The sequence below is a fragment of the Geotrypetes seraphini genome, chromosome 5 (assembly GCF_902459505.1).
Source record: "Geotrypetes seraphini chromosome 5, aGeoSer1.1, whole genome shotgun sequence".
Classification (NCBI taxonomy): domain Eukaryota; kingdom Metazoa; phylum Chordata; class Amphibia; order Gymnophiona; family Dermophiidae; genus Geotrypetes; species Geotrypetes seraphini.
The window spans coordinates 27,647,556-27,668,902 of NC_047088.1; the positions used below are offsets into that span (position 1 = coordinate 27,647,556).

The 21,347-nt window shown below is 43.1% G+C and overlaps 1 protein-coding gene across 2 annotated transcripts in view; it reads left to right on the plus strand.

Moving 5' to 3' along the window:
* CUL4B (cullin 4B) overlaps positions 1-21,347 on the plus strand; it is a 173,680-nt gene that overhangs the window by 23,011 nt on the left and 129,322 nt on the right. Inside the window, exons 1-2 of one of the 2 annotated variants that reach the window (XM_033946654.1) lie at positions 6,730-6,884; positions 7,255-7,641. In XM_033946654.1, the coding sequence (XP_033802545.1) occupies positions 6,857-6,884; positions 7,255-7,641 (415 nt within the window). In that variant the 5' untranslated portion in view covers positions 6,730-6,856. Of the gene's footprint in view, positions 1-6,729; positions 6,885-7,254; positions 7,642-21,347 lie in introns of those variants that run through there. The other variant, XM_033946652.1, reaches the window with a different exon arrangement.

The following is a 21,347-nucleotide window of genomic DNA, read 5'->3' on the forward strand; positions in this document are numbered from 1 at the left end:
TAAAAATCGAGGCAACAATCTTCCTCGAGGTTGTCTTCCTCGGAGTCCATAGCCACACCAAATGTACCAGCTCCAGTGGTCTCGGTGCCAGCTTTGCAGAATATGGCTGGAAATAATTCTGCATCAAGAGTTTAGTAAAAGTATACCAAATTAACTCTTGCCTCGATCCTGCTTCCTGCAGTCCAGCCTGAGTACTCAGCAGTAATACAAGGAGTCAAATCCTTGAGAGTGCCTCGAAAGATATCCACACACTCTATGCAAGGAGTTGAGTCCTTGCAAGTGTCACAAAATACATCTGCACAAGGAGCTGTCCTTAGCAGTGTCTCGACTTCGATCTCCAACTTCTAGCGCTATCTCTCCGCATAAGGCACTGCCTTTTTCGAGGAACAGGGCAAGGACTCCTCGACATTCCTCATCGAGGCTGGATTCGAGATCACTACCTCGTTCCACGAGGTACAGTTCATCTCCACACCATCTGTCGAGACATTCATTGAGGCCCAGGTACTCTTCTCGAGACAGACTTTGTTTCTCGAGGCAATCAACTTCCTTGTTGAGGAATCTACAGTAAAGCCACAGCATTCTTATCAGTCGAGTTCTTCTCCTGGTTCTTCAAAATGAAAATGTTCTGCTTCTCCGGCTCATTCCAGAAGTAGTCTTTCCGCCTACTTCTTTGCCTATGGATTCTGATCTGCGCTATCAATATTCCAGAGAGGCTTCACCTTCTTTTTCTTCCATGAGAGGTACTTCGAGGGGTTCTCGATCACTTTCACCTGAACAGGGCCATCCCTCTTCTTATCTGGTGTCCTTTAAAAAAAATTTCTATGTCAAATGAGTAAAGACCTCAACATCACTTTGGAGGTCTGATTCAAAATACTCTAAGGAGTATTTGGAAGAACTGTTATGCTAATCCTCCTAAGGATTCCTTAAAATTACCCTTGAATGGCATTCTTTCTCAAACTTTTAAAAGAAACCTTGGTACACAATATTCCATTCCTGCTGTGCCAACAAAACTGGAGTCTCATATAAGATGGCCCATTGTAAGGGATTTGAGAAGTCTCAGTTATCCCATTAATCTCTTCTCGTGGAATCTTCTTTAAAAAGAATCAATCCAGCCAAGGTTTATGCCACAGTCCAACCTGGACGAGAGGGCAGGACCATAGACAAGTTGGCCGTCGGCTGTATCAAAATTGTATGATGAGCAAATAGGTTTTTAAACTACAATTTTGTCTTTACATCTTATCTCAAGCATTGGGTCAATGCTATGCCTACTTTCTTCAAGTATCTTCCAGAACATCACCTGCCAGAGTTCCAGCATATGCATTCCACTCTTGGTCAACTTTGCATGCATAGGGGTCAGGCTGCATATGATGCTTTTGAGATGTCCTCCAGGGTCACTGCGTTCTCCGTAGCGAGGCGCCGTTTAGCCTGGCTCTGCACCGTAGATACGGATTCAAATCTGCAGAATCGACTGGCTAACATCCCATGTCAAGGGAATGAGCTGTTTGACTCAATTGAGGCAGCTACAAAACGCTTATCTGAGCAGGAGAAATCATTTGCCTCAATAGTTCAGCTGCAGCCGAAGACTTCCACTGCTAAGAGTTACAGGCCTCCTCCATCTTATCAGAGGCATTATCCTCAGAAGGCAGCACCTTATTGAAGGCAGCAACAAAACAGGCAGAGTAAACCTCAGACTCCTGCTGCGCCTAAGCCTACTCAGCCTTTTATACCATCTCACATAGAGCATAACTTCAATCGTTCTGCCTCTCCTCTCACCTCACCATAGGACGTCATCTCTATCATTTTTATCATTGATGGGAACTCGTTACATCTGACCTCAGAGTCCTCACAATCATCAGGGAAGGTTACTCTCTTCATGTCCTTCACGTTCCACCAGATCTACCCTCAAGAGAGTATCCTTCAGATCAGTCACAGACAAGTTCTGCTTCCGTTTCCGTGCCATCGAGGGGAAGTTCCTCTGGAACAGCAGAGCACGAGGTTTTACTCCCATTACTTCCTTGTCCCGAAGCAGACGGGGATTTACGACCTATATTGGACACATTCCCATTCATCTAGCCTCTTGCAAGTTTCTCAGATTTCGGGTGAGAAATCATCATTTTCAGTAGACAGTGCTGCCTTTCAGCCTGGCATCATCTCCCAGAGTTTTCATCAAGTGCCTAGTAGTAGTGGTAGCAGCTCTGCGCAGCCATTGCCTCAGGTTTTCCCGTACTTGGACGACTGGCTCATCAAAGATTCAGCATCTCAGGGGGGTTATTGTAGCGACCCAACGGACTATTTGGTTCCTCCAACATTTGGGGTTTGAAATAAACTTTCCAAAATCCTAGCTACAGTCCTCTCTAAACCTACAGTTCATTGGAGCTGTACTGGACATTGTACAACTCAGAACATTCCTTCCTCAACAGCGTCAGGATGCTCTCATTCAGCTTTGTCTCAAGGTGTGGTCCCTCACTTCACTCTCAGCGAGACACATGATGGTTCTCCAAGGTCACATGGCCTCTACAGTTCACGTGACTCCTTTTACCAGAATTCACCTCAGAATTCCTCAGTGGACACTGGCATCTCAGTGGGTGCAGGCTTCCGACCCACTCTCTCAACACATTAGTGACTCCTTTATTGAGGCAATTCCTTCATTGGTGAATGCTCTCTTCCAATCTCTCCAGAGGTTTGCTGTTTCAAACGCCCTCTCATCTGAAGGTCCTCATGACAGATTCCTTGACCTTCGCTTGGGGGGCTCATCTTGATGGTCTCCGTAGTCAAGGGCATTGTTCGAGTACAGATGGTCGGAGCCACATACATCTGTTGGAACTCAGAGCGATTTTCAATGCTCTCAAAGCTTTTCAACATCTTTTTCACGATCACGTAGTCCTCATTCGTACAAACAATCAAGTAACTATGTCAACAAGCAGGGAGGAACAGGTTCACTCCCTCTTTGCAAGGAAGCTCCGAAAGTTTGGAATTGAGCAAGTCTTTTCAACACTTTTCTGACAGCAGTCTACATTCAAGGAGAGAAAAACTTTCTGGCAGACAAATCGAGTTCTACAACCTCACGAATGGACACTCAATTCGTCACCTCTCCATAACATTTTGTTTCAGTGGGGAACCTCTCAAATAGATCTATTTGTGTCTCCCCACAACCACAAACTGCCTCAGTTTTGTTCCAGGATCTACTCTCCTCACCACCTGGAGGCAGCTGCTTTTCTTCTGGAATTGACAAACAAATTCTTCTATGCATTTCCTCCATTCCCTCTAGTTCTCAAGACACTCATCAAATTCAAACACGAACATGCCACCATGATTCTGATAGCTCCTCGGTCACCCAGACAACCTTGGTTCTTCCTTCTCCTTCAACTCAGCAGCAAGGAGCCACTGCTTCTACCAGTTTTTCCATCTCTGCTTACACAGAGTCAGGGTTCTCTACTTCATCCCAACATGCAGTCTCTGCACCTGACAGTTTGGTTTCTTTCAACATAACTGCCACTCTATAGTTCTCTCAATCTGTCAATGACATTTTAGAGGCTTCCAGGAAGCCTACCATTAGGCAATGTTATAACCAGAAATGGACTAGGTTTTCTGCTTGGTGCACTCTTCATCACAAGGATCCTCAATCTACCTCCTTGTCTTCAGTTTTGGATTACCTGTTGCATTTATCTCAATCAGGTCTCTAATCAACATCCATTCGAGTCCATCTCAGTGTAATTGCTGCTTTCCATCAGCCCTTGGAAGGGAAACCTTTTATCTGCCCATCCTATGGTTTCCAGATTTATGAAAGGACTTTTCAATGTCAAGCCGCCTCTCAAACTGCCTCCTGTGGTTTGGGATCTCAATATTATTCTTGCTCAATTGATGAAGCCTCCATTTGAACCAATAGCTACAGTTCATCTGAAATATCTCACTTGGAAAGTGATCTTCCTTATTGCTCTTACATCTGCTTGCAGTCAGTGAGCTACAAGCTTTAGTCGTGGACCCACCTTTCACAGTATTCCATCACGACAAGGTGGTCCTCCTTACTCATCCTAAATTCTTACCAAAAGTAGTTTCAGAATTTCATCTCAATCAATCCATTGTACTTCCAGTGCTTTTTTTTCCAAAGCCTCATTCTCGTCCTGGAGAAACAGCTCTTCATACTCTTGACTGCAAGTGACCTTTGGCTGACAAAGGACTAAGTCACAAAAATCTCAACTTTTTGTCTCCTTCGATCCAAATAAGTTGGGACATCCAGTTTCCAAGAGAACCATCTCCAATTGGTTGACTGCTTGCATCTCTTTCTGCTATGCTCTGGTTGGACTGCATCTAGAGGGTCGAGTCACAGCCCATAAAGTTAGAGCCATGGTGGCATCTGTAGCTTTCCTTAGATCTACTCTTATTGAGGAAATCTGCAAAGCTGCCACTTGGTCCTCAGTTCATACTTTCACCTCTCATTATTGTCTGGCTTTTTTTCCAGACGTGATAGCCACTTTGGCAGGCAGTATTACAAAATTTATTTTCCTGAATTGCTAACACTCCCACCATCCCATTCTGGTTAGCTTGGAGGTCACCCATATGTTGAGAATATGCTGCCTGCTTGTCCTGGGATACCGTAACAGGTGTTATCCAGGGACAGCAGGCAGATATTTTCACAACCCACCCACTTCCCATGGTTTGCTTCTTAGCTAGCTATCTGAACTGAGGAGAGGCTGAGGAGACGCACGCCCTACGTCGGGCAGGAAGGCAATCACACATGCGTGGTGCGGTAGTCGCAAACTTTCTAAAACTTCTTCAAGCAAGTCTGCTTGTGAAGCTATGCACATTGGGGCTCAGTGGATGATGTCACCCATATGTTGAAAATATCTGCTTGCTGTCCCTGGATAACACCTGTTACAGTAAGTAACTGTGCTTTACAGTCTATGGTCCAGAAATATTAAAGACACAAGTTAATTTAATCATGTATTTTTTAATGGGTATAACTTATGGACAGACCGAATGGACCGTTCAGGTCTTTATCTACCGTCATTTACTATGTTACTATTTGTGAAGCTGTAACGTCCAACTGAATATCGAAACATAGAAAGATGACGTAAGATAAAGGGCAAATGGCCCATCCAGTCTGCCCATCCGCAGTAACCATTATCTCTTTCTCTCTCTAAAAGATCCCATGTGACTATCTCAGGCTTTCTTGAAATCAGATACAGTCTCTCTCTCTCTCTCCACGCATCTACCACCCTTTCTGTAAAAAAGTATTTCCTTAGATAACTCCTGAGCCTATCACCTCTTCATCCTATGCTCTCTCATTCCAGAGCTTCCTTTCAAATGAAAGACTTGACTCATGCACATTTACATCACATAGGTATTTCAACATCTATCATATCTCCCCTCTCCTGCCTTTCCTCCAAAGTATACAGATTGAGATACTTGAGATTGTGCTAACTTGTTCTGTTCTCCTGGCAAGTATGAAGCTATTAAAAATTTATTCTGATTGATTACTAGAACCCAAAGCCACAATGCTTCTTGGCACAGTGTTTGAGATCCCATACCATCTTGATTGTCTCAATTTGAAAAATAAAGTTAAAATGTATATCTCATCAAAATGTTTGAAATGTAATAGACTTGATACTGAAACAGGGGCCAACTTTTTCAGAGAATAGGGGATAGTGGATACCACTGAAAATCCATCACTAATTACCTTTCCTTGGACAAAGTAAATATTAATGGCAATATTAATGCTGGGGTGCTCAAGCATCTATAGAGTTGGTACTTATGGGTGGAAACTGTATACCCATTAGAATTATCTTGAAAACAAGACAATATTTTTAAAGATCTGCTCTGCATAGCCACAAAATTATAAACTGTATTATGTTGTGCAAAACACCCTGGGCTCCTTTTACTAAGCCGCGCTAGGGCTTTAACACGTGCTAAATTGCCGCACGTGCTAGACCTTAATGCCATCATTGAGCTGGCGTTAGTTCTAGCCGCGTAGTGCAGGTTTAGCGTGCGCTAAAATGCTGTGTGCGCTAAAAATGCTAATGTAGCTTAGTAAAAGGAGCCCCATCTTAACCCACTTGTATCCCATGTACTTACAAAATGTATCTTTACTGTAACCCACTTGTATCCCATGTACTGACAAAATGCATCTTTACTGTAAACCTTTTCTATCCCATGTACTGACTAAACGTATCTTTATTGTAAACCTTTTCTATCCCATGTACTGTCAAGTGTATCTTTATTGTAAACTGCTTCGAACTTCACGGTATAGCGGTATATAAGAAATAAATTATTATTATTATTATACATCAGTGTCTTCGTTGGCAATTAGGCTACAGTATATCATTTCCCCAATGAATATTATTGACCTGTTGGGTTTTACTTCCTTTTTCAGGAGCCATATGGTAAGCCTAAAAATTGTTTAATAAGAAAATCTTATAATTTACTTTGCAGTTTAAAATAGACATTAAATTAAATGTAATAACGCACATGATTTATATTAATTCAACAAGTCCAGCTCCGATGTATTAACAGTGTGAAGTCATAGTCAAGCCTTTATAGAAATGCATCACTTTAAAAAAAACCAAAACAACAGTGCAATGTCTTCTCTAATGCTCACGCGCACAACGGGTCCACGGCGTACCCCGTTATTCCTCCAAATCAGCTGAACGTCTCTATCATCGCTTGATGAATACGCTAGCACACCACCTTTATTCTTCGGGTATTACTTACGGCGGCGCTACGCGGCGTGCGTCCAAGGGGCTACCTTAAGTACCGCCCATCAACCATGACGTTATAAACGAGCCGGCCCGCGCCTCTCCACCAATCAGCTGGGTGCGTGGCGAGGAGGCACGAATGAAGCCGCTGAAGAACGGGCATTATGAAAGAACTAGCCCAAAGCACTTCCGGTTGGTCAGAGTGCGGAAACTGAGGCCCGCGTTAAAACTCCTTGAAAAGTTGTAATTCCGGCGGGGTGGTGGGGCTCGGTCTGCGGACTGGCCGGGGCCCTAGGGCCGGTGCCTTCCAGCGGCCGCAGCTTTTCGTTCACTTCACGGGCCGCTCCCAAGATGCCTTGAGAGAGGAAGTGAAGCCATCTTTGGTCTTGACAATAACAAGAATTCCGGAGAAGAAAGTGGTGGAGTTGAATTCTTCCCCTGTTTAAACCTCGGGGGTGGTTGGGGGAAAAGGACGTCAAGTACATAACAGGACGAGAGGCAAACCTGTTGATCAAGATTGATAAGACTATTTGTTTGTTTTGTGTTTTCATGTTTCCGACAGGTTTATCTCCCCCAAATTCCTCAGTTCAGGAGGTCAGGCAAGCTTCTGATGGTAACAGCACATCTAAAAAGAGAAAGTTAAACAACACGGACAAGGAAGACTTTGATCCCATTTCCTCTCCCAAAACCAATTCCGCATCCTCGACCTCTTCCTCCAACCACATCCAGAAGAAGCTGAGGTTCGAGGATTCCTTGGATTTTATAGGACTCGATGTGAAAATGGCCGAGGAGTCCTCCACTTCTCAGCAGATTAAGAATAAAAGCCTTTTAATCTCCCCTATAGCTGTTGGACACCATGCCAACGGACTCACCAAAGCTTCCACCGTGTCCAGTTTCGCCAACAGTAAACCTGGCTCTGCCAAGAAGTTAGTGATTAAGAACTTTAAAGGTAATACGCTGCTGTGGTTCGTATATGTCGGCCGTTGACTTCCCAAGATTTTTTTTTTCTCTTTGTTTCCAATATACACGTACCATGGCAGTTAAAACGGAAACGATTGTTTAGTGTGAAAAAATTAACATGTGATCTACATTTGTAGCTTCTAAAAGTCACATACCTTGGCGATGCCTTGACAGCACTGCATCTGAAGAAAGTGTTCATAGTAAAGTACTATCTTCTATGCAAGTATAAAAGAACTTGTTTGCCTAAGGTTGTATTCACTCTCCTTTTCAGGGCTTGTCAGTTGGATCATAGTTGTCATTGTGGGTTTCTATAGGCATGTACTACAGAATTTAAAACAATAAGCTACTTAAATGAGACCTGCAATTTGTTTTATGTATCATATAGTGGAAACTAGTAACATGCCCTATTATTTCAAGGAATGTTCAGATCTTTGGCAGCACACCTAGATATTGCCCCTAGATGGAACTGTGTTGGGGAAAGAAGAACTTCTGAAAATACATACAAGATACAAATTAAGTACATGTGGTATGTGGCAGAAACAGTTGGCATAGCTGGGTTTGAAAATATGAATTTTAGGAATTTGTCTAAAAAAAACCTACTTGTTGATTTGTGAGGGGGGGGGGAAGCACTGCTTATCCCTGGAAATAGCTAGCCAGATAATTGTGATCTGTCTAGCAGACTCAACCAGATGAACCGGTGGTCTGGCCCAGTATGACAGTTGTTTTAAAGTACAGCACTGCATATATGTAGCAGCGCTATATAAATGATTAGTAGTAGTATTCGGCCTTATGTTTTGTTGAATACAACAGTGTTCACTCCTTTTGCTAATGGGGATAGTATGTGGCCAGTTTTGTCCCCATGACGGGGTGTAATTTTCTTTTGTAACACTTTCAGAAAACTTAATTTCTTACTTTTATAATCTTATTTTTTGGCAAAACTTTTGACAAAGCAGCTCAAACATAATACAAACTTAATTTATTTAATTACACATCTCCATGTTTCCAACCACCCAGCTTTTAATTTCTTTTCCACAAGTATGCTCTTAACCAACTTTATGCTCATAATCATGTGTGATTTCAAACCAAACAGTAGTACTTTTACAGTAATTTTATTTATAAAAACATGAAGCCAGTCACAGCCCTTAGACCAGGGGTGTCAAAGTCCCTCCTCGAGGGCCACAATCCAGTCGGGTTTTCAGGATTTCCCCAATGAATGTGCATGAGATCTATTAGCATACAATAAAGCAGTGCATGCAAATAGATCTCATGCGTATTCATTGGGAAATCCTGAAAACCCGACTGGATTGTGGCCCTCAAGGAGGGAGTTTGACACCCCTGCCTTAGACTAAGGAATTTCACCAAACCAGCGCAATACATGTAAAATAATATTTTCTAGTTACACCTTCTCTTGAACTTGGGTTTAAGCATCTTTATCAGGTGTGAACATTTAGTTTTTTAACAAGTATGTACAATTCTACCCAAGAAATATGTTCATACTCTCACAACAACCTAAAAGCTAAAGATACAACTTTAAACTAAATCCGAAGGGTAGTTGGAAGCTAGTGGTGCCTGATTGAAAGATGTAATGTAATGTAATGTAATTTATTTCTTATATACCGCTAAACTCCGTTAGGATTCTAAGCGGTTTACAGAAAAATAGACAATAGGGTGCATTAAATTATAAGTAAAATAGGTACTTAGAAATTCCCTTACTGTCCCGAAGGCTCACAATCTAACTAAAGTACCTGGAAAAATGACAATTAGTAGAGTAATGAAGAAATAAAATAGAGAATAGATGAGAAAAATAAGAAAATAAACATTCTAATAAGACTACAATGATCTAAAGGACTTTGAAAGGTTGAAAAAAGAGGGGAGATAAGAATAGATGCAGAGGGAGAACCATTGAAGCAATAGAATTCTGGGGAAATTTAAATGAAATTTGAATGATAAAATAAAACAAATTAAGTGGTAAAACAATAAGTGAGATTAAAAAATATATCATAAACTAAAAAGAAGAAGTGAAAATAAAATCAAAACAGTCAAAACTGAAGTCCAGCTCTCTTCCCTTTCCTTTTTTACAAGATTGAGTGTCCTATGGAAATTTTGCAGTATTAACAATAATGCAGTAGCAAAACTGGCAAGATGGTATCTACTGTAGAATGATTTGTTGTTTACTTGATGTGAAATTACAAGTTATCCAAGGCCTAACAATTGTCTCATCCAGTATGTTACAAATGGATCACTTTTTGAATATTACAGAACTAAATATGTGAAAATTGCTCTTTTTCTGTCTGATACATAAGGCAAGAATAAGAACTAACATTTCCATATTTACTCCCCCCCTTTACAAAACTGTAGAGTGTTTTTAGCACCAGCCACGGCGGTAATAGCGACGCACATAGGAATTGTGTCAGCATCGGAACTAATACTGCCACGGCCAGTACTAAAAACCATAATACGGTTTTGTAAAACAGGCGGGGGGGGGGTGTTAATGGCTTAGACAAAAATTAGATAATTGTTGGAATTCTTTACCTGCAAACTTACATTTTGAATCTTCATATGCTAAGTTTCAAGTACTTTTGAAAACTTACCTTTTTGAGCGAGCTTTCTCCTAACTGGGAAAAGTAACGGAGAGCACATTCCTTTTTGCAGTATTGGTCTTTGAATGTTTTTATGTTTTCTTAGTATGAATGTAGAGTTCTATCCTATTTTTAATGGCATTACAATTTCTATTTTATTGTAAACTTCCTTGAATTGTGCTGCAACTAAGGTGATATATGAAGTTTAATAAACGATATTACAAGATAGTATAATTATATTGTGGTGAGACTGAACTCCCTAACATGGTCTATGTATTGGCACATAAGAGAAATATAACCTCCTTGATTAAATAACTTGAATCAAAACAACATAGCTTGAACAATAAGTTTTTCCATACAAGGATAAATACAGGAGGCCTTAATTCAGCAACTGGTGCCCTCCCCCCCCCAATACCCTTTGAGCAGCAATAGTATCAGCTAAATGTTTCTTGTATCTATTGCTTAGTCTCGCATCACTCTTGATGAATTTGGGCCATTCTGCAATAAAGAGCTGCTTCATTTCTGACATTTGAGGTCAGGTGTGCATGAAAGCTCATCAGCCATTCTATTTAGGATTATTGTCTTGTTGCTCCAATTCACAGATGGCATTATTTGGTTTTTCACAAATTAGAATATTTGTTATTGTGACGAGTTAAATTTAAATGTACAATTCTTAAGGGTCGTTGAGGTGTTCTTTGGTGAATCTGAAATAGGCAAGCAGTAGTGTTTTCTTAGCTATTCTATGAATACCATTTGCATTCAGTATTTCATAAGAGAGTTCATTTGTTGACCATTATCAGATGCAGTGAGGGAGGTTTCTGATCTTTCTCTTAGTGTAGGGTTCTGTGTGACTTTGTGAATGATTTCTAGTTTGCTCTTGGGGTGATCTTGGCAGAATGCCATCTCGGGGTAGAGTTACTGTAATCTTTGACTTCTGTGTTTTGTAGACTTCCAGTGGATGGATGGAGCCCCAAATGTTCAGAAATGATGTTCACTTGGATAGATAGACTTCCAAGCCCAACTTTTATTTTGTATGTTTTCTGGAATTTCTTTTGATTGTGGCATGATGAGTTTCCAAAGACTTCTGTGATGAAGGCTGAACTCAAAAATCCATTGCATCTTTTATATAGATCAGAGTGCCCAAATTCAGTTGTCCAGATTGCTTTACATGGTGCTCTACTTGTCACCCAGTTATTTAAACACCTGACTGTAATGACCCAGTCAACTGAGTCAAAGAATCTAGGAGTTTGGTTACTATTTCACATACTGTACTTAAATTCAAAATTAGTCTTATTCTAGATTGCATGTTGTGTCATAAGAAATATGGAATTCGGTTTGTTTGTTTTTTTGTTGTTGTTGTTCTTTCCAACATAAAGGAATGATGGAAATAAATTTTACATATCAGGGACTAAAAAACATCAATACCTTGAGACAGCTGTTTTGAGGATGAGTAATTCCTTCCTTTCACAGATGTACATCTCATCCCCTAAAGATGGGAAGCTCTCTTTGGCACAGTGCAAGTTTTACAGTAAGTATTAGCAGTAAACTTGAGAAATTGAGATCATACTTCACATGCTCGGGCTTGGGAATGAACTTCATTCCTATCATGGTATGCGCAAAGTTAACCCATTTAGAGAAATTGCCCTTGAGAGAGGTGTGCATATAAACAGCTGAAAGTTATTTCATGAGACCTGTTTTTCACACCATGGATCCCCAAAATTCTCCTTCTGGCTATCTCATCCCTTTCCTTAGCAACAGCAGCAGATGAATCCAGAGACCAATTGGATAGCACACATCTACCAGCAGGCGGAGATAGAGAAATTGATTAACAGGTGATCCTATTGGCTGGCACTCCTCCTGTATCTTCAGTATGCTCTATCTCACAGCAGGTGATGGTCGCTATTCAACTAGCTCCTGAATTCTGACTGTGACTGGAAAATTATTTTTTCCTGTTTAGGTTTCTCTTCAGTGAGACAGGTGTGTCCGGCTGAACGGTGCCAGCTTTAGGGGTTACACCTGGGCCCCCCCAGGTCCCTGCCTCACCCTCCCTCCATTGCTAGAGGGTCTGTCTGGATCTCAATTTTTTTTTTCTTCTTTCCCTTCTCTGTTAAAAAAAAAAAAAAAAAAGGAGACCACAGTTGCTACATTCTGCCCTGTTAGTGCTGCGCAACCAGCTTTTACTGGCTTCAACCGTCCCTAACAACAAGCTTGTGAGTATGTATGTTTTTTTACTGTTGTTTGAACTTCAGGTTCTGTTTGGGAGTCTTAGTACTGTGGGTTCAGTCAACATATGTTTAAGGAATGGATATTTTATTGAGGCTAAGTTTTATGACTAGAAATCCGTTGAGGGAGCCGGGACTTTCCCGCCCTTTGCATGCACGCGCTTGGTTTCCTTGTTGGTTACAGCGCGGCAGTAGTGGTGCAATTTCATGCTTGCACTTGTTCTCCTCGTTGGGTTTCAGTGCAACAGTAGTAGTCCTGTTTATTCCAAGGCTCTCTTTCATCGTCTTTCATTTTTCTCTTTCATTGTTGAGGCCATGTGCAGCTGATTGTGCAGGTGCCGGTTTATAACAGTGCGCATGAGATGGAACATGTTTTTTTCGACGCTGTGGAAAGCACCGCACCGTTCTTCTAGTTATTCCCCGAGTCTGATTTTCTTTCTGTGCAGGCCGCGGCAGGGTATATTTTGCGGGGCTTGAATCCGACTATGTTTCTAGGAGCGTTGATGCAGCAGCCACGTGTCGGCGACAATCAGGCGTGCGCTTGGGTCTCCGGCGATGGCAGGAGAGCTGCAGCATTCCGGTAGTTTATTTCCAGCTGACTTTGATCAGGGTATGCTGCGGCTTCTCTCCTTTCCGGTTCAGTCAAGTTGTACGTGTTTCACCAGCTTTGGGACAAGCTTGGGCTGATTTATATGTCTACTAGTCTTATAGCCCGTTACATTAACGGGTGCTAGATTATATGTGTGTGTCTGTCTTTATTTTTTTTTTCTCTCTCCGTAGCCGCTTTCTGTATTTCTGTCTTTCTTTCTTTTTTTTTTTTTCCCTTGGCTGTCCACCACCACCCCTTGCCTGCTCCCCTGTCCATTCTCCCTTCCTTTTACCTCCCCTGTGTCCTCCACCACCCCATCACTGCTCACCTTATCCAGCAGCAGCCCTTCTCCCTTTGTTTTACCTCCCCCCTGTCCATCATCACCTCCTTCCTGCTCCCCCTGTCCAGCAGTAGGCCTGCCTTCATTTTTCTGCCCCCCCCTGTCCATCAGCACCTCTTCCCCTGTCCATCAACCCTTTTTTCCTGCTCCCCCTGCCCAGCAGTACGCCTCCGTTCCTTTTTCTACCCCTCCATTTCCCTGTGCTGCAGCATTTCCCTCCCACCCCACTTCCCTTTGACTAAGAAGGTAAGGGGGAAAAGAAAGAGACACCCTGGACCATGTGTGTGTGAGGTTTATGTGTGTGTATGTGCGTATGTCTGTGTGTGTGTTGGATATTATTAGGCTTTGTGGAAGAGATTTTCAGTGTAATGTAAAAAAAAAAAAAAAAAAAAAGTCGGATAAGTCAGTCTTTGTATAAACAGAAGGTGGTGAAAGGAAGCTTGTGTGCTGGGGCCTTGGGATCGACCCTCTGGCTCCACTTGCAACTGCCGCAGCCAGTAACCGCCGACAGCCGCGGCGGCCGACATTCGCCTCGGGGGGAGGGGAGGGGGAGAGAGAGAGAGTGGCGGCCTGCAACCGCCGCGGCCGACAACCGCCTCGGGCCGCTGACAGCCGCCGCGTCCGACATCCGCCTAGTGGGGGAGGGAGAGAGAGCTTCGCACGCATGCGCACTCCTACCTGAGGTGCCCTACATCTCACGGAAAATGGACGCACGCAGTGGGAGTGCGCATGCGTGGCTTAGCGTTTTATTATATTAGATGTCTGTGTTCCTGCTGTATTCACTTGAAGTAAGCTGCTAGTTTAATCGGACTCTGGGGTTACCTGAGAGACTCTGACCTGTGCTAGGTCACCCAGTCTCGGTTTGACTCCGAACTGGGTCGACATACGGCAAATCACGGCACAGTGAGATCAGCAGTAAGATAGTGCCCTGTATTTCACACGGGTATTTCATTGCCTCTCTGAATGGTGAGACCTTAGCTAGGACTAGGGAAGAATGTGATTTGGGAGTAATCATTAGTGCAGATATGAAAACTGCCAAGCAGGTGGAGAAAGCTGCATCCAAGGCTAGACAAATGGTGGGATGCATCCGTAGAGGTTTCGTCAGCCGGAGGCCCGAAGTCATAATGCCCCTGTACAGATCCATGGTGAGATCTCATCTTGAATATTGTGTTCAATTCTGGAGACCACATTATCAAAAAGATGTGCGGAGAATCGAGTCGGTTCAGCGAATTACCACCAGGATGGTCTCGGGACTCAAGAACCTCCCATATGAGGAAAGACTGAATAAACTGCAACTATACTCGCTCGAGGAACGTAGAGAGAGGGGGGACATGATTGAGACTTTTAAATATATCACAGGCCGCATCGAGGTGGAAGATGATATCTTCTTTCTTAAAGGACCTTAAACCACAAGAGGTCATCCGCTGAAAATCAAAGGTGGGCAATTTCATGGCGACACCAGGAAGTATTTCTTCACTGAAAGGGTAGTCGATCATTGGAATGAACTTCCATTGCAGGTGATTAATGCCAGCAGCGTGCTCGATTTCAAAAAGAAATGGGATGTGTATGTGGGATCTCTAGCCGGGTGAAGTCTGGGGGTGGGTCATTAGCGTGGGCAGACTTGATGGGCTACAGCCCTTTTCTGCCGTCATATTCTATGTTTCTATGTTTCTCTTGGGGTCCCTGCAGATTGAGCCTTTGTCTGTTGGTAACTGTCCTTCTTATTTGGGCCTCTGTGCTGCGCTGCATGTGTCTGGTAGTGGCATAGGATATATATGCCTAAAGGTAGTACTAACAGTTTCCAAGTTCGGGCTGTCTCTATGGGCATAATGACACTTTGCATCTTCCTGCGGCCAGTACTCTCTTTCTCTATTTCTGAGGAGGCCTGGACTTCAGATTTCCATGCTTATCACGCTGGTTTCTCCTGTCGTCATTTTCTCATGGCACATGCTAGACGGATCCCCCGACCAGACAGGCAGGGCTGTACAGCTCCTTCTAACCAGGAGCCAGTTACCTATTCTATCAAAACCGCAGAGGAGCATGCGCTATGTGGCTGTTAGCCTCATCCCTGAAGCTCTCATTAGTGATGTGAGCTTTGTCTGATACCTGTTAGGATGCTGTTGTTTTCCACAGGGCGGTCATCTTGAATGCAGGGGGGGAGGATCTTGATTGTGTCTAGTATGTATTCACTTTAAAGGACATACGTATTTCGCTCACATTGCATGGAGTTAGTACTATTTTCATGGTTCCAGTATTCTCCTCTACACATTGCGAAACTTGATTTTTCCTAGGAGAATTTCTTTCTTCTTACAGATCCTACAGTTCTCATCCTGCTGTTCCTTGACCTTCTGCACTTCATTCTGAGGGGATCTTGACTTCTTCCAATGACTCTTCAGGCTTTCTCTTATGTCAGCTCAGGGGGCTGTGAACATTTTTCAGGATGCTTGCAACTTTGCATCTTGCTCAGGTTTCCGGTTTGTTCTTGGAGTCTCTATGTTTTGTGTTTCCCTTTTAAGTGTTACTGGTCCTCAGGGCAATTCTTGTAGTTCTTCAGGAACTAAGGGGCGTTTTTCCACTTACTGCATGGTGCCCAAGACGGGGGCATTGGGCAGGCTGGATCCCATTCTGCTGAATTAGTTTCTCAGGATTATACATTTTGCAGAAAAACTGGGAGAATATTTACATTTTCACCATGGACTCCGAATCGGCACTAGGTTTGCTTGCCTCTCTTGGAGCAGCGCTTTCGGTTTTGGCACATGCCATTTCGCCTACCTAAGGCTTCATGAACATTTTAGAAAATGTGGGCAGTGGTACTGTTTTGGCACTACCAGGCGGTTCACCTACTTTCTTCTTGACTGACTGCTTGATTCGGACGTCTTCCAGTTGGGCCATACGACTGACATGAAAAGGGTGGTTTCTTTTCCTCAGTTCTTTGGACGTGAATCTTCAAATTTGCACAGCACTCTTTTCTCCTGTACTGTTTATAGGTATGTCAGGGAGATGTTTTTATTCATATAGGATAGAAATGTGTTTCTTCCCAGAGATTAGGGCGATGGGTCACAGTCTCAGGTTTGCATTCTTCTTAGTTCACCATTACCAAGAGTATGGGATTCTGTACAGGTTCTAGGATCCATGTTGCTGACTCCACTGGGAACTTCGGCTTGCTTTCCCATTATAACGCTACAGCAGTCGCTTATGTTCCAGTGGTTCCCAGTAACTCAAGGATCCAATTATTTGTAGTCTCCTCAAGCATCGCTCTATGATTTGGTGGCTCAGTGAGATTTCTCTTTTCAATGGCATGCCTCGGTCTTTCCTGGACTAGCTCATGGTCACCAAACATCCCAGGCTGTTGGGTTGGGGGGCTCGGTGCCTTCCATCCTCAGCTACAGGAGTCTGGTCTTAAGAGGCAACTCAGTACTTGTTCATTCTTCTACTCTGGAGAATGGTCAGGCTACCTTTCTGGAGCTTCAGACCATTCTTCCGGAATGACGCTGAAGGTCTTTTCAGTCAGTATTATGATGGGGATATTTCTCTACAGCCTGGGCAGTAGGTGATGTACTCAGTTGGTGGGTAAAGTTGTGGTTCTACTTCAATGGGTGGACCCTCATCTTCCTCTTAAGTCAGGAAAAGAGTTTGGATAGACTTTCTCTCTGCAAAATCTGAGCATGGCCCATTTATTGTATGTTACAGTGTACAGCGCTGGGTATGCTCTAGAAAGTATAAATGTTAGTAATAGTGAAATCTTCTACATCTTGGATATTGAGAATTTTGGCTCAGGCATTTCAGCTCTTTTTATGGCAGTGTGATATCCTGGAACTAGACCTCATGGCCTCTTCTCGAAATTCTAAGCTTCCTAGCTTCTTCGGCGGGCACAGGGAGTAGGAGTCAGAGGGGATAGCAGCGTGGCTTCTTTCTCGCCTCTGGTTTCTCTTTTTTCAGTGTTTTCCTCTGGCTAAAGATGGCTTGGATTTGCCATCTCAAGCTCGCTTTCAGGGCACAGTATTTGTAGAATCTCTGGATTAGCTGCACCATCCTTGCTATGCGGATCTGATGAGTCTTTTGACAGCTGGACTGTTGAGTTTTCTGGTATCTCAAGATTTGCTCATCTAGGGTCCGATCAACATGGATATTCGTACTACTTTGGTATTACGACCTAGCTTTTGAAAAGTCATGGCTGACGTGTAAGGGTTATGCGAAGTAGGTTGTTTCTTCTCTTATCCAGGCAATACAGACATCTTCACCTGTGGCTTCTGCTTCCTTTTGGAGGTTTTTCCTTTCTTGGGTACTTCTCAACATTTGCACCCTTCCAGAGTTCTTTTTTGGCACAAGTGTATTGCCAAGGGCTTAGCGTTCAATTCCCTTCAGCTTCAAGTGCCATTCTTAGCTTGTTACAAGGGCTAGGTATATTGCTCTTCGCTTACTTCTCAGCTTAATGTGGTTCAGTTCCTAAACGGAGTATGGTATATTCGTACACCTCTTAGAAAGCCCTGTCCGGAGTACAGTCTTAAGGTACTTCTTCGCAGTTTACCGAAGGCTTCATTTCATCCTTGTCTTTTGAGACTCTAAAGGGCTGTGCCGTTGAACACGGGTTTTCTTGTGGCCATTGCTTCAGCTTGGCTGTTTTCTGAGTTGTAGGCCTTGTTCGGCAGGGATTCCTATTTCTGATTTACAAAATCTGGGGTGTCATTCAGACGATAGCACAATTTCTTTCTAAGGAGGTGTCATACTTTCTTTTATGACACACTCACTTTTCCTTCCTTCCTGGGAGGAGAAATGGGAAGCCGTGCTTTTATTCACTGCATTTTTTTTAATTTTTTTTTTTTAAAGTGCGTAGCGTTCTCCGATCTAGGTTTCTAACAACTTTTAGTTGTTTAGATGACCTTTTTGTATTATTCAAGGGATGCCTCAAACGTCCAAAAGCCTCCATCGCTCGATGGGTCCAGGAGTACATTATTTACGCTTGCTTAATGGCAGGGAAGTGGTTGGCGAAAGAACTTCATGACCATTCCACCAGAGCGATGGCTACTTCTTGGACTCGGTCCAGAGGTTTTTTTCCTTGGAGAAGTTTTGTCTCGTGGCTACTTGGTCTTCTGAGAGTGCTTTATCTCAGCATTACCGGTTGGATGTGGAGGCACATGCAGTGGATGCGTTTAGTGCTTCGTTTGTTGTGGAGGCGGCGTTTGCTTCCCATCCAGATTGAGGATTGCTTTGGTCTCTGGATTCATCTGCTGCTGTTGCTAAGGAAGGAAAAATTATGTTCTTACCTGTTAATTTTCTTTCCTTTAGACGCAGCAGATGAATCCAGAGCCCCACCCTTTCTGGATATTGGCTGTCAGTTTTTTCTTTTGCAACTTTCGAAGTTTGTTATTATTGATGGTTGTATTCTGTATTTTTGCCTTTTGAGATTTGTTATGGGAAAGAAGCTTTTTACATGCTATGCCTATTGATGGTTACGGATGCTTGGGCAAGGAGCTATACTGGATAAACAGGAGGAATGCCAGCCAATAGGACCACCTGTTAATCAGTTTCTCTATCTCCGCCTGCTGGTAGATGTGTGCTATCCCATTGGTCTCTGGATTCATCTGCTGCGTCAGGAAAGAAAATTAACAGGTAAAAACATAATTTTTCCATATCTGCTAGTCTAGGTCTTTGAGTATTTCATTTTGTTGTAAGTTACACTGTAAAATCTAGTGACCGAACTGTGTATCTGTGACCACATATAGTGACTAGAGCGGGGAGCCCCGCTGAATGGCCCGCACTGCGTCTGATGCTCATAGAGTTCCTATGAGCGTCGGGAGCAGCACAGCCATTCAGCATGGCTCCCCCGTGCTAGAAACTGCTATCGCAGTTTCATAGAAGAGGGGGCTAGTAATAGAATAACTTACTTTGCAACTGGTTAGTATGTGTGTGTGTGTGTGTGTGCTTTTCTAGTGGCAGAAAAGCATGGCAACACCTGTTGCCTTGGTTACAGTAGTAAATCTGTAGTTTAAATGTAAAATACATCCTTTGAAACTTGACAGTTATATCTTGATTTGATGCATCACATTTGATTTCATTTTATTATACTTCCTAAAGCAATGTGTGCAACTACTCCATTCAAATTGCCACTCCTCCTCCATCCCCTGCAGATCAGAGATAGCACAGACAGAGGCAACACAAATACAAGCACACATCCATATACACATGCAGAAGGGATGGAAAGAATTTGAGCCATGCTCTGCATGCTTTCCTTACTACTTGCATAAGACTATTTTAATTTAACATGGGTATATTGGTATGAATTTGGAACTTTCTCTGCACTATGTATTAGCAACCTTTTTTTTTTTTTTAACTCCTGGGAGAATTCTACACAATGCAGAACTGGCATTTATGTGCCAAATTTATCCCCAAACCAGCAAGAGTTAGGTACTGTGGTTGTAAAGCTTTTGGTGCCATTATCTCCCTGCATCATAGGGCTCTTGCAGTGTGTCGCATACGCCCCTGGATTCTATAAAAAGTACTCAAAATTGGACCTAGATCCAAGATCTGTACCTAAAATTAGTTAATGGGCTCCAATGATTTAATTTTTGGAGCTAGCAAGCACTTAATGGGCACTAATTATGATTGGGCACCTGTCTGGCAAACGCACTATTCTTTAACAGTGGGTCCCTAAATTGGATCATGCACAGTTCAAAAGGGGTTATGGCCAGGTCAGGGGTGTTCACGAAAGATGCTGTCAATTGCATGCCAATATTTTAAGCAGATGTCAGCTGGTGTAAGTCCTTGCACCCAAACAGCCTCAAATTTAGTGCTCAATGCTATTCAATAAAGCAATGTCTCAAACCTTTTTAGCTCTGACACACTAAATGGAGCAAGTGTTTTTTGCTGCACATTATAACTGAAATGATGAAATTGCAAAACATAAGAACATAAGAAATGCCTCCGCTGGGTCAGACCTGAGGTCCATCGCGCCCAGCAGTCCGCTCACGCGGCGGCCCATCAGGTCCAGGACCTGTGCAGTAATCTTTTATCTATACCCCTCTATCCCCTTTTCCAGCAGGAAATTGTCCAATCCTTTCTTAAACCCCAGTACCGTTCGCTGCCCTATAACGTCCTCTGGAAGCACATTCCAGGTGTCCACCACACGTTGGGTAAAGAAGAACTTCCTAGCATTCGTTTTGAATCTGTCCCCTTTCAACTTTTCCGAATGCCCTCTTGTTTTTTTATGTTCTGAAAGTTTGAAGAATCTGTCCCTCTCTACTCTCTCTATGCCCTTCATGATCTTGTAAGTCTCTATCATATCCCCTCTAAGTCTTCTCTTCTTCAGGGAAAAGAGACCCAGTTTCTCCAATCTCTCAGCGTATGAAAGGCTTTCCATCCCCTTAATCAGTCGTGTCGCTCTCCTCTGAACTCTCTCGAGTAACACCATATCCTTCTTAAGGTATGGTGACCAATACTGGACGCAGTACTCAAGATGCGGACGCACCATTGCCCGGTACAGCGGCAGGATAACTTCTTTCGTTCTTGTTGTAATACCCTTCTTGATTATCCCCAGCATTTTATTCGCTCTCTTGGCGGCCGCTGCGCACTGTGCCGTCGGCTTCATTGTCATGTCCACCATTACCCCCAAGTCCCTTTCTTGGGTACTCTCATTCAATAACATCCCTCCCATCGTATAGCTGTGCCTCGGGTTTCTGATTCCCACATGCAATACTTTACATTTCTCAACATTGAACTTCATCTGCCATCTCTCTGCCCATTCCCCCAATTTGTCCAAGTCCCTTTGCAATTTTTCACAGTCCTCCTTTGTCCGAGCTCCACTAAATAGTTTGGTGTCGTCCGCAAATTTTATTATCTCGCTCTTTGTTCCTGTTTCTAGATCATTTATGAATATATTAAATAGCAGCGGCCCGAGCACTGAGCCCTGCGGAACACCATTCGTGACCTTCCTCCAGTCTGAGTAGTGTCACTTCACCCCTTCCCTCT